At 38.4% G+C, this 13,355-nt stretch overlaps 2 protein-coding genes across 4 annotated transcripts; both read right to left on the reverse strand.

Moving 5' to 3' along the window:
* Nucleotides 1-2,659: 2,659 nt before the first annotated feature.
* Nucleotides 2,660-3,754, reverse strand: syce2 (synaptonemal complex central element protein 2). Its single transcript, XM_067496615.1, has 4 exons — nucleotides 3,674-3,754; nucleotides 3,219-3,271; nucleotides 2,968-3,082; nucleotides 2,660-2,863 (listed from the first exon to the last, which is right to left on the reverse strand). The coding sequence occupies exons 1-4, from the start codon at nucleotides 3,752-3,754 to the stop codon at nucleotides 2,660-2,662; spliced, it is 453 nt and encodes a 150-aa protein (XP_067352716.1).
* A 7,165-nt stretch (nucleotides 3,755-10,919) lies between these two features.
* acp5a (acid phosphatase 5a, tartrate resistant) lies at nucleotides 10,920-13,135 on the reverse strand. Of its 3 annotated transcripts, none has more exons than XM_067499378.1 (6): nucleotides 13,061-13,135; nucleotides 12,404-12,488; nucleotides 12,084-12,283; nucleotides 11,879-12,003; nucleotides 11,425-11,770; nucleotides 10,920-11,331 (listed from the first exon to the last, which is right to left on the reverse strand). In XM_067499378.1, the coding sequence occupies exons 2-6, from the start codon at nucleotides 12,486-12,488 to the stop codon at nucleotides 11,092-11,094; spliced, it is 996 nt and encodes a 331-aa protein (XP_067355479.1). In that variant the 5' UTR covers nucleotides 13,061-13,135; the 3' UTR covers nucleotides 10,920-11,091. The 3 variants fall into 3 exon arrangements, with proteins under 3 accessions (XP_067355479.1, XP_067355477.1, XP_067355478.1); XM_067499376.1 differs by lacking the exon at nucleotides 13,061-13,135 and adding an exon at nucleotides 12,654-12,829; XM_067499377.1 differs by lacking the exon at nucleotides 13,061-13,135 and having other exon boundaries at nucleotides 12,404-12,637.
* Between the last annotated feature and the right edge of the window lie 220 nt (nucleotides 13,136-13,355).

A 13,355-nucleotide genomic window follows, 5' to 3' on the forward strand; every position in this document is an offset into this window, starting at 1 on the left:
CGGTGGGCTTTTGAAATGTCTGCTGAAACTTCAGTGGTATACTTTAGATTAAGGGATGCTACTTATGATGAAAGGGAGGTTATTGTTCAATTAATATATCAAGAGGGGATGCAAACTTTACTTCTGGTGGTAAAATAGCATTTGTAATGACTGAATGTGTATTATTGTTATCCCTCTTGATAAATTAACAAAAAAGTAACTGTATTTTAATTCTTTATGTCTTTTTGACATTTCACAATAAGGCAAAGCAAACTTTTGCACCCAAATGTATATGAAAACCAGTGATTGAGTTTAATTGTGTATTTAATTATTCAAAGAAAAATGTCCTTAAATTTAAATGGATTGAGATTGAGGTTTTTTTTTTAAATGACCATATGGTATGAAAATGTTAATATTTGAACAGAACCTCAGGGAGGCGCTGTAGACAAGCAAGATATAACAACAATGTGCAGAGCAGGCTTCTCCTGCCAAATGCATTTAAAATGCTGAAGATTTACTTGAACGTTCACAGAAAAAAATGTTCTTAATATAAAATGTTGTTGTTTTGTCACTTGCAGTTTCGATGTGATGTTTGTGACCAGTATGGTTCTTTTTTTTTTTACGACTACTAACCTCAGCTACCACCTGCAGAATCATGCCAGACTCTTATAGGTTAACCTGCAGCCCAACCCTCTACTTTAAACGTCCTCCAGCTGCTGACTCTGGCAGATACCTGTTTCCCAACAGTACACAAGATTTGGAAGTGAAAGTTTGCATATCCAAATTTTCCTGGCAACCTGCACCTCTGTCTCCCTTTAAATCTGGTATTTATTGATACCTGCTGAATGAATTTCCACCTCTAACCACCAGCGGCAACCGCTACTGTAGCGCTATTGCCTCCTTTAACAAATTGTGACACACAGCAGCAGCCTGGAGCACCTCCCACCAGATGTATTCAGCCTTTTCCTTCACATTATGTGTGTTGCTTCTCTTTGCTCCCCAACCAGCTGAGGGACATGAGCTACCATGTGCCTGCTTCTGTCTGAGCTTTCTTACATTCTTAGATTTTTCCTTCCCACTGTCACATAGTGCTTACTCAAGGGGGAATTGTTGGGCTCTTTTCTTTAATTTGCACTGTTCACCTTGAGAGGATTTTTGTTCTAAATAACTAAAATGGAATTCAATTGACTTGACATCCACCTTGCATTTTTTTTTTTGGTAATTATTTGCCTGTTGTTTCTAATGACAGGTACCCTTGTCGTTTTCCCCTAACTCCTGTCACTATTTCTACTGCAGTTTAATGCGATGTAGAAGTCTTTCTCAGGTCGAACCTCCTCAGACTCCAGAAATGACAGGATCGTTGCAGTTGATAAAGTCACCGTCTACAGCCCAATGGTTGCAAATGACAACATCTGGGGTCTTTGTCTACGTAAAGATGTTCATGCAAAGTAAAGATGGTGGTCATCATGTAGAAATGTGCTTCAATTTAATGTAACTGAAGTAAACTCAGGGTCACAACAAATCTATCCAAGTGTAAAACATGAAGAGTGAACTAAAAGAGTCAGAAATAAAGGATAAAAGCATGACAACTAGTTTTTGGTCCTATATTTGGCTTTGCGTCATATTAGCTCAAATTTCAGCTGATAGGAGAAGTATCTCGTTACAAGTAGAGAAGGAGTAAAAAATATTTCTCATGGTGGCAGCAATATGTTGTCATAATGCCCCGTTGTAGTTTCTGTCTTCAAATCAATTTCACATGTGCTTTACCCTTTGTTGGCTGTTTGTTCTCTTTTCTCATCAAATAAAACTTTTTCTTTGATGAAATTGTTTTTATACTATAGAGTAGCACAAGAGATGATCTCTGTGTTAAAGAGGAATAATTGTGGCAAGGCTGTGGATATTGCAGGACAAGCCAGAGACATGCTGGGAGAAAATGCCCTTGCAGTTGAGTACCACATTATCTGTCATGTCATGAACCTGGAGGCTGTCAGCACATATAAGGGTAGGCGCACACAAGGAGTACATCAAAACCAAAATGGTAAATACTTTTTGATATTACCAACAGCTTGCGGTTTCAAAATGTACTGCAGTAATTTAAATCCACCACCAAAGCAGTGCACACATTATTACAGGCTGACACTGAACAGAACTGTCCAATTGTGGTTAATTAAATTCAGTGGTTAGTACAAAGTACAATTTTAAATCCATTATCTTTAATATTTCAATGACATGTTTACTAGTAGTCTGAACAATGACAAATTGTTGCAGCTGTATTTAAAGTTTAGTGAAATAGATGCTTATCAGTGTGATATTGAAAAATCCTGAAAACAATCTGAATTGTTCACACGAGCAAGCCAGTAATTAACCTCTTTTTCTCAGCTTTTGAATATTTTTTAATGGAATAAGCATATATTGAAGCTGCACATAAAAACATGAACTCAGCGCTTGTTTACCTTGAGTGCAGTTTTGAACTGTAACCTGACGTACTAACACACACACAACCTTGTATTCTTAGAGAAAGAGGAAAAAGAAAGAGGAAACCAAAATTACTCATCTTCCCCACTCCGGTATTTGGGAAAAAAATAAAACAAAGAATGTTCTAAATATTCAAAATAGTTACATAAGAACATTAACTGAACGACACAAATGAGTTCAATATATTAACAGAACAGAAAGTGGTTCACTGGGATTCTGATGTCGGAGTAATGGCCAGACGCTCTCTGAGATTTGCCAGGGCCCTGTTGGCCTCCTGGAGCTCATTGTTGAGTTTAGTACAGCTGTCCAGCACTTCAGACAGCTCCTGCAGCTTCACCTGCATCTCATTACCATTCTCTTCATAGACTGTGTACATGTGTTCCTTCATTTGCAGGCACTTCTCCATAACCTGGGGCAGGATAATAATCGAATCGCTGGTCAGATCAGGCTTTTGTGAGTAGGGATACTCCAGAGTACACTGATCAACAAACCCTGCATTATTAAACTTTGCACCTTTGCAACTAACTTCTCCTGTAGGCTGTCCATTACTGTCTGGTTATTCGCACGGCTGCTGTTTATCTTTTCTATCAGCTCCTGCACTCTTCTGCTGGTGACATCTATATCTGAGCTGCAATAGACATTAGTATACAAATCTTGACTTAAAAGTTGAATAATCATTCATTTAGGAACAATAATAGTTAATTAATTAATTCATAGTTTAATCCTTTGGCAGTTGGACAGCACCGCTCAGGGTGACTCTATACCTTCTGGGCTGCTCTCGAACCTCGGTCATGCAGTAGTTGTCTGTTTTTTCAATCTGTATTGCCAAGGACAATGTGAAATCAGCAGATGTTTTTTTTTTATTATTAATTTCAAAGATCAAAAACCAGACCCTATAAAATTGCTTTTCAGGCTTGTAAAAAACAAATTTTAACTTGGAGAAATAAGTTATCATCAGGGACAGCATGAGACAGTGTGTGTAACCAAGTGAATATTATAAGGTCTATTTTATCATCTATTCATCATTCAATCCAAATGTGATTAGAGCACAACATACAGTAATAGTTATGCTGTTCCGTTTCAGAGGTAGGTAACTTGTTCACACAGCATATACTTTTTTCTGGAGGATTACACTCCTACAAACGACTATTTTCCTTACACAACCCTACATATATTTTGGGACATGGGAGCTCTTCGAGATTATATAATTACATGTTACCATTTCTGAGTCTTCATGTCCCTTCTTGCCTGTAGACTCGCAGATGGATGATGAAGCCGGGTCCTCTAAGAAAAAATCCATTTTGAGCCGATTTTTTGGAAAGTCACACCTGCAGAAATGAAATTAACCACACTACTTAAAAGAGTAAATTGAGTGTATTGAAAAATATGCTGCTTCTTTGTAGTTCACTTAACAAAATGCTGAAAGGAGCAGGTTGGTTGACAAACTATTTTCTTAACGCTAGTTAGCTAGGTTAGCTTTAGCTGCAAACTCGTTCGCCTAAGGTAATGTTAGCTAACTCTTCTTATATGCAAATAAGGTCATCACACCAGATGCAAACCACCAGATGAATATATAATATAATAGAGTATATATAAGCTTACAGTATGTCACAATTGCTTATACTGTTGGCTTTTAGCAGGAGGGATGTGTGAAATGAAATTACATTTTAGTGTCAGAATTGTAGCTAGCTGACAGCTATTGCTAGCTACCGTCTAACTTAGATAACTAGTCATTGCAGCCTCTTATTACCCATTTAAGATTGTTTTATATTGGATTAATTTCAAATATGTTAATCTATAACAAAATGAAATTGAAACTGCTTTTTTCTTTAAGTTGTGGAAACTACAATTCAGCAGTGAAATGGATATAGAGTATAAGCACAATATTTCCACCGCCATGTATAGGTGCAGAGTACAGCAGTATAAAATGAAAATACTCTGATAAAGTACAATTAGCCTACCTCAAGATTATCAGTACTGCACTTATTTATCATTAAAATATACACTGCAATGTAATTGCATATGGTCAAATACTTCCTGTTTGCAAGTTAAACACCACGAGAAATGATCTTACAGTAGTGAAAAATCTGCTAGTGGAGCAGGATTGGAATTTATTTTAACCGGATTTATTTCAAGAAGTATTTGTTTCTCATAAATTACCTTGAAAAAAACAATTGTTTCGGCCATTGTGATCTTTGTGATGTGTGTGTGTGTGTGTGTTTTAGTGGGCTTAATGTGTGTGATCATCGCGGAGAAAGCACTCACTTAGATTGATGTGGATTAAGTGTGGGATTGGATGCGGATGGGAAGAGAGTGATTGATAATTGCTGTGATAGGAAGTTTAATCCCTCTTTTCCTCCCTCTGTAACACCGCCCACAGTCTGGATTATATCCCCATGGAGCACACAACCGCCAGGCACACAAGCCGTGGGAAATGTCCTGATGTCTGTTTGATGGAGGACAAACTGGTGGAAACAACATGATACTAATTGCAGTAACTAGCTAAGTACAAACATGTTGGTGAATTCGCTTTGCAAAGACTGGTCTTGACAGGTGGGTGTGGACTTATTTACTGGCTTATTTTCTAATTTGTTAAGGGTCATTAATGAGTAGACAGTAAAAACCATTGCATCGAAGGGCTAACATGGTTTAAACTTTTCAATCTGTTGTCCACTTTATAATAAAGTTAAATAAACAATATGTAATTGATTCATGTTGTTCTATGGCAGTACACCTAACGTTGAATGTACTTCTATGTATTTTAGGGCATGACATCTCAGCAGTGGAAGTGGACCATTAAAATTACGAACATTTCACATTGACTAAAATGGAATAACTAATACCCACAGGAGCTCTCAATTCTGGGATTATGAACCACTTTAATCACACAGACGGTGGACAGCCGTTCCAGTACCTGGTTCAGAGTGTGGAGCCTTTGTATAAGGAGTACAAACCTCCTCCCAGGGACCTTATTCAGCTCCCTAAATCTGTTCTTTACCTCTTGATGGCTGCCCTGGTTGTGGTTGCTGTGGCTTATGCTATTGTGGGCCACCTCATCAAAGATCTCATGCTGGACATTACAGGTATTCAAGTTTATTGGAAGGTGCAGCTGAACTCTAGTTAAAGTCAACGTTTTTGTCATTGAACGTTACAATAGTTTAAATTTGGAAATAACATCAAAGTTATCAGACATTCCTTAATTTAACTTTGGTGACATGTATAGCGTTGTGATTGTGTATTCTGCAACTGCACATTTGTTCTGAAATTTTGTACTGTGGAGGTTAACAAAGCCTCTTGTTGTATGTATCACTGTCGCTACATCAAATTTCTCCTTATTAAATTGAAAATGCAGAAAAATGTATATTTTATTTTGGGGAATAAAGCGTTTGGGAATGAAGCGGAATGAAGTGTAATAGTGAGCCAGAAATCTTCCCTTAAGAGTTAGGGTTAGTTTCTACAAGTGCTACTAGTTAAATTAAAAACGACTTTAATAAAGTTAGTGGAATAGTGACACTTTTACAATACACTTTTAGGTTGCTCAATTTATCTCCATCCACAGACTGTCTGCTGGGCCCAGTCGATGAGGACCTGAAAAAAGAGGGAGAGATGGAAGGTGTCAGCCCGCTGCACATGCCGCCTGTCCTCAGCCACTCACACCCAAATGCCTTTCACGTGTGGGACCAGGACGACGTCATCATCCCCATGACTCCCCTGGATGAGAGCACACTCTCAAGCCCACTGATGGCAGTAATCCCATACATACCTTCATTTTTTCCCACCTCCCTCAGCATCGGCAGCCCGTCCCACAATCACCCAATCCCGAAGGAGAGTGACACGTAAGGGAAAGGATCCATGATGGGCTTAATATTGTGCATCTTTGGTGTTACTTCATTTTTCCCTTCTCTTTGGTTGTGTTCTTCTTTGATTGACCTTTAGCTCCTTTTCATCTCTGAAACACCTGTAAGCCATTTCCTTTTTACAGTGGTGGATAAGGTTGAACAGTTTTAAACAAATCTAACAAGAACACGCGATTGGCAAAAATGTGCAAAAGGTACAAAACATAAGATGTTTTATTTGGGACATTTACCTGAAAGCACACAAGCAGCAATCGATGCGTTTCTGGATGAATGGGTTTACATCTCGGATCGACTGATTCGTATTTGACCAAGATCTGACTGTATATTTTCACAGGGTCTAAAATCAGACTAAGCAGTGGGACGGCCTTCGCTTGTTAATTTTCCCAGTGGATTTGTGCCAAGTAGGCTCATGATTATTCTTCTCCTGACAGACTTTCAAGCTGTTATATATGTTGGATCTGATTACACAAAACTTCAGATGTAGTTCAGTTATAAAGTGCTTTTGACTCTATTCCACACAAAAACAATCCAAGTTATAATTACTTCATGTTTGGAGATGGACAGGAGTGTGTCATTAGTTCAATGAATAATAGAAACACTTAACATTATGTTTAAAAAATTCACTTTTCACTCAGTGACCATTAAACGCAGTAGATTATACAGTATATTGTCAGAAAGCAGAGCATACATTGGAGAATGATAGTGTCTAATTCTTGTGTCAATTAAAGGCAGACACTATTATCTATGAAGATAACGTTTGCTAAGACATGTGTCTCATTCTTATTCTGATTCTAAATATATTTACACGCTTTAGAAGGATCGGCCTAAATTAGGGTAAAGTTAAATCAATTAGTGGAGGTGACTACTTTAAAGTGACACAGTATGTGATACAATATCTTTTAAGGATAGGTACCATGTATACTCATGAGTGTCATCAGGAATAGAGCTATTACATCCAGCGGTCTGTTTTAAGCCAGTAAAGAATAAATCTGACAACAAAATGCATTTTTGAAAGTATATGATTGTGATGTAACAGCAAAAAGCACGTAGCTCTCTCTCTCTCTAAAAAACAACCAAACCAAAAAAACACAAGCACTGTTACACAACACAAAAAGACAGATTCAGGGGCCGTTTTAAGCAGGATATTAGCTGAGATGTAGAAATCCACAGATATTAAAAGCTCATGAAGGCTGTGACAACACAAACATGAACACACACATACTTTTGTTTTACACCCACAAACACGCAGGTTCATGTTTCTGTCCTTACTAGAAGTTTCAGTAGTACAATGCATTTCACAGCCCTTTACCCGATTCCTAACACCATAACTAAATGTCTAACCCTAAACCTAATTCTAACCCTCAGACAAATGTCCTAACTTCACCTAAAGGTTCTAACTAGGTGACAAATACAATATGTAATTTACACACACACAGCACCAGCACTTTAATTAACGTCTAATGTCTGTGTCCAAACTAAACAAGAAAACTCTCACTGAGATACAATTGCTCATTCCGAGTGTCTATATTCAGTGAGGGATAGAGATTAAGTAGAGAAGATTAGATGAGCAGCTTAGCCTTTAATACAACATGCTTTTATTACTTTTGAGCTGTGGATTAAATGATCGGACAGCGGCAGACCAAACTGACTGGATAAATCTACATTGGTATTGTATGAGAGGGCTGATTGGATCCAGACTAAAGATTATCAGTGAAAATCAGAAACAATGTGTGGAATCAGTGATAAAAATAAATAAAAACTGACTGTGCAGCAGAAACTCAAACTGCTGAAATGCTTCCTCAGTATAGACCTTGAGACCATCATCTGGGTAGCCACAATTTGTGGTGTGTGTTTAAGACTGGGGGGGTCCTCCCACTGAGAGACTTCTTGACATAAGTCTTATTTTTTGCACAGTCCTGTATTTTGATGCTGCTATTTTCTCACACTTTTATCGCTGTTAAAGTAGAAATCAGCAAGAATGTGCTTAGTTCACGAGGGATGTTGGTGCATGACTGTTTTGGTACACTGCAGCTTCAGTTCTCCCCTGTGGTTATCTAAGCAAACATTTTATGTGATTACATGAACTGCTATGATAAACGAAACATTTAAAGTTCCCCAATTTAAATGTCTAGTTAAATTATCCTATTCCACCTGTTCAAATGTTTTATTAATTATAAATAGAACTTTGTTTCTATTTTTCTTAATAATAAATGTCCCATTATCCCGGTGTTCCAAAAATAGCACTTTTATTTCAGAAAATAATGCTGAAACCTAAATTTAGCTTTTTTTAAATGGCTTCTAAGCTGTTACTTGAAATAAATTTTGCTAATCCTATTTCCTCAGGTGCAAGATCTCAGTTTCAAACCCTACACGCATACTGTGCTCTAATTAGAGCAGAAGGGTTAAAGCTTAAAGTAGAGCCAGTAGAGATTCAAATGAGGTCAGACTGTGAGGAAGCGATGCATCATGATATCATGTTAACCCAATGGTACAAATTGAGAAAGCTGTTTCGGAATTTAAATATTTAATCATGTCTGTCATTAATCTATATATTTTATGTACGCATAGGACACAATGTCATAATCTGTATATGACACAACTTCTATTATTTTCTAGAGTATAACAACAAGTGTGTTTCAGGACTTCACAGTGTTGTGAAATGACAATGCATCAGTTCATATGCAGCACACTTTCTGAATATCAGGTGTTTGATGAGATTAACGTGTCTACCTGCATTTTAAGAAAAGCTTATCTGGGATCATGTGAGACTTTGCAGCTCTGTGTTTGTTTCAGCAATTCATCTTTGCCAATACAGCTAATCTCAGTAAGTGTTTTGACCAAGCACATAAATCCAGTAATCAAGAATCAACAGATACAGCAGTGCTTAACAATGAGCTGAAGCTCACTAAATTGTTTCAAAAGGGTGAGGGGACTTGCGGATTCATGTGAAAATTCTTTATCGCTTTAAGTGATGCCTTTCACATTGTCACTAGATACATTGTATTTGTGAAAACAGTAAACAGTGTCTAATCATCAGTCCTGTGTAAACTGATGTACAACTCAGCAAGGTTTTCAATTGATCTCCTGGGACGTTATGTCAGTCATGCTTATGTGCTCCTTACCTGCCCTTTATCCTTATGTGACACCTCACCTTTGTCCAGGTCTTTATTGGCTTTGAGCTTTCAGTCTGACAATGCATGACACCAACAGACTGCAACTCATGCTACCGGGATCAGGACAGCACGCCGCAACACTCAGCAGCCATATTGTAAGCATACTGGGAAAAAGAATATTTCCATAGCATTATTTTATATAATATGTGGATGAATGAATTGTCTCTTATTTTAACTTATCAACATACTAGAGTTATTTGCATCAGTTTTTAAAATTATAATAAAACACTTCTCCTGCTTACATCACATAGACAGAGGGAAACCAAACAATTTGTCATATCAGCTGGAGATGGAAGTATAAATAGAAACAAGTCTGTTATAGTTCTCTGCTTTGCGCCCAGGTTAATTGTCATTGGATTGCTGAGTTTATCCTGGTTACAGTTACTGCCAATCTGCTACCACCCAGCATAATCCTCTGTTGGCAGGCCAGGGGGGTTCTCTGTGATTGACAAAAGGCCAGTGACAGCAGGTCTTGACTTCTCCTGTCCTTCAGCAGCAACCAACCATGTCAGCACTGGAATTCTACACGAGCATAAAACTATTGTATGTAAACAAGATACTTGACAACAGGATCAAAATATGCCAATATTTATATATAAGTGTTGCACTTTTAAAGAAATATAGTGAAGACCATTCACCTGCAACATATAGGCAAGCTTGGAGCAATAGATTGAAAACATGATTCTGAAGCAAGGGTCTTGAGATAGACCCTTTTCTGTAATTTGCAAGTGGATTTAGCAATTGTGCTCAAATTTACATTACTGGCAGAATTTAAAGTAGGACACTTTAGTGTGGTCATGAAGCCACACATTAAAAGGTTTACTATAGGATATTAAGCCTTGGAGAAAGCAGGATTAGAACAGCTCAGTTGTAGAATATATGCAACTTGATATAGACATGCAAAAATATATATATATAAAAGTGCTGTGTTCAATATCGTGCCAGCCAGGTAGACCAAAGATTTCAGTTTGAAAAATTTGCAGTGGTATGAAATCTTCGGGATGTATTAAATATAGAGAACTTTGGTCAACATTGCTAGATTAAACACAAGTTAATATTTTAACATGGGACACATTTTATACAGTCAGGTTTTCACTGGCTACAGCAAAATGAAAGGCTGTGTGACACATTGACCAACACTCCAACTTTGGAGTGTTACAATATCAAGTTGCAGATGTGGCACTATGCTTGAACTAGTTCAAGTCCAGGTGAAACTTTAAAAACCCAGATCATTTCAAAGCACACACAAACTGATCTAAAGTTTAGGACATATTTCAGCCACAGCCTCCCATTTCACAATGATATATTTTCTCCACAAAGCACATTGGGCTTAAAAAAAAAAAAAAAAAAATTTAAGGTAGTTTCACCCATTGCAACCAAAGCGATGCAAATCAAGAAAGATAAGTCACAAGTCTACAACAGAGGAGACAAGATGCATACTTTAAAAGACATTTATTCTTCATCATAAAAAGATTTGCATATAAAAACAAGTTGATTTGGTAAAACATTAAATGATAATATTAACAGTCATTACTTTGATCTAAAAACTGTACTGCAGAGTACCATTGCAAGTACTTGACACCTTAACACTATCCGTGTTTGGGTATTTAGTCCAAATCCCTATCAGAGAGCACAGTACGATAAAGAGAAGTGCCTTTAGCCTGGAAGAAGGTCACAATCATCTTGTTTTTTGTGACTTCTGCATGGACAAATCCTCCCAGTGTTGAGGCCTGGCCAGTGAAGAACTTCACTGAACCTTTGGGAACGTGCTTCCAGTGATGGGTATCAGGATCCAGGAAGTTTCCAGCACCACTCACCACATAGCCAATATCAGACTCTTCAATGTACTGTCGGGAGAAAGGCCAAGTAAATTTAGGGAATGTGGAAAAAAAAAAAAAAAAAAAAACGCAATTACACATTTAAGGTTTCCATGAACCAACCTGCAGATTGTGGTCATGGCCACAGAGGTAGGCAGTCGCCTTGTATTTATTGAGCAAGGGATGAAGCTTCTGCAGCAGACATTGTGTGGGTCCATGTTTGGACACAGACCAGACAGGATAGTGGCCTGCCACCAACAGGAAGTCTGCCTTGGACAGAGCCAGTCTCTCCTCCAACCAAGTCAGCTGCCTGTTTGCATCCACCACACTTAGGGGGCCTCGGGGCTTCTCATCTACATGGTCCAGGGAGTTGCCACAAAGCATTATGGTGTCAAGCATGATAATGGTCAAGGTTTTCCCAGAGTTGGGAATGCGGAAGTTCAGTTCATAATAATAAGAGGGGAATTTCCTAAGTCAGGGAAGAGTAAGCAGGACACATTTAGTTTAACTTAAATTTAGGACAGACTGTGTGCAAATATTTAAGAATCTGAAGATTGACCTTAAGACTGCACCTTACCATCTGTTAGACCTTTGGCTGTACTCAATCTGGGCTTTAACATTCCCAGCATGATCATGATTGCCTGCAATCACATACCAGGGGACTTGGAGAGACTTTGCCGTGAACACCGCCTCAAACGTTTCCTGATATGGACATTTAAAAAAGAAACTTCAGTACTTTATGCTGCATGGTGCTGTTTGACAATTAGTTTCACTCAACTGACCTTAAACCGAGGAGAATCCACACTGTTTACACCTTTGTAGTAGAAGTTATCGCCGAGGGCAAGAATAAAGTCAGCTCCCATCTGCTCTGCTACGATGCCCATTTCTTGAGCAGTAGATTTCTGCACAGCTGTGACATAAGGGGAATAAGGTAACCCACCCCAGTCCCCTACAGCCAGGAACTTAATGGAGGTTCTGTTCTCTGTAAGAGGACAAGAGATAAAGTCCTAAGGCCTGAGAATGTGAGGAACAGCAGCAGCAACAAGTAAAAGGTCAAGAGAGAGAGAGAGAGAATCAAAGCCAAGTTTTAAACAATACTCACTTTTCGACAGATCTTGAAAGGCAGTAGGATAGCAATAGGCCACAGAAATGGCAGCAATCAAGATGGATACCAGGGTCAATGCCATCTTTATGAACCAAAAAAATAAATAAAATCAAGTCAGATCTTCAGTTAAAAGCAGGTGTAAACAGCTTAAACAGAAAAAAGTGTTAAGCCATAAATGAAAGTAAACATGCGAGCGCCATAAAAAACAGGAACATGAAACAAGCACAACAAACCACAACTGCATTACCATGTAAGCCTACGCTTCCGTCCCTCCTCTTCCTCGTTTCTTTAAGTTCTACCTCATGCAACTACATACGCTCTTAGTATTTATGCCTAATGGTGACTTGTGATTGGCTGCAGCCAGAAGTTGACACATCCCAGCTGGGGCTAATAGACACTAATCAAAGCAGCAGGTCAGAGGTAACAACTCCATGTTTGTCTAAGCATATCACTGCAAGTGTGCTCCTTTTGAATAAGAAAAGCAAGAGATCAGATTAACTCTGGGTCAAATGATCTTCCATCTAAAAACAAAAGTGAAGCCAAATCTTCTCAGGTAACAAGAATACAAACCTGGATGGCAAGAAAAACAAGTTGAGTGTGTGGAGAGTGGGCATCAATGTGCTGAGATAATAATGTCAAAGATAAAACACTCACAGCTGATTAGTGGTGAAGAGTGCTCAGGATGACTTGATGGGATGCTGTCCACACAATGCTCTTCCTGCCCACTTTTTATCAGCATTCCAGGAAGGAAGGCTCCAAGAGCACAGCACACGCCATAGGAGCATGATCATTGCTCACACCCTGACACAGTCTTAGGACTGGAATATCACCCAGACCACGTGTGGTCTTCAACGATTATTTTAGCAAGTGTCCAGACTTTTTCCAGTGCTGAACACTGTTTTCCTTCTTCATTTTGTCCATCTGTTTCAATCTTTTTTTGCTCACCATA

This window comes from Channa argus, chromosome 3 (genome assembly GCF_033026475.1).
Source record: "Channa argus isolate prfri chromosome 3, Channa argus male v1.0, whole genome shotgun sequence".
Classification (NCBI taxonomy): Eukaryota; Metazoa; Chordata; class Actinopteri; order Anabantiformes; family Channidae; genus Channa; species Channa argus.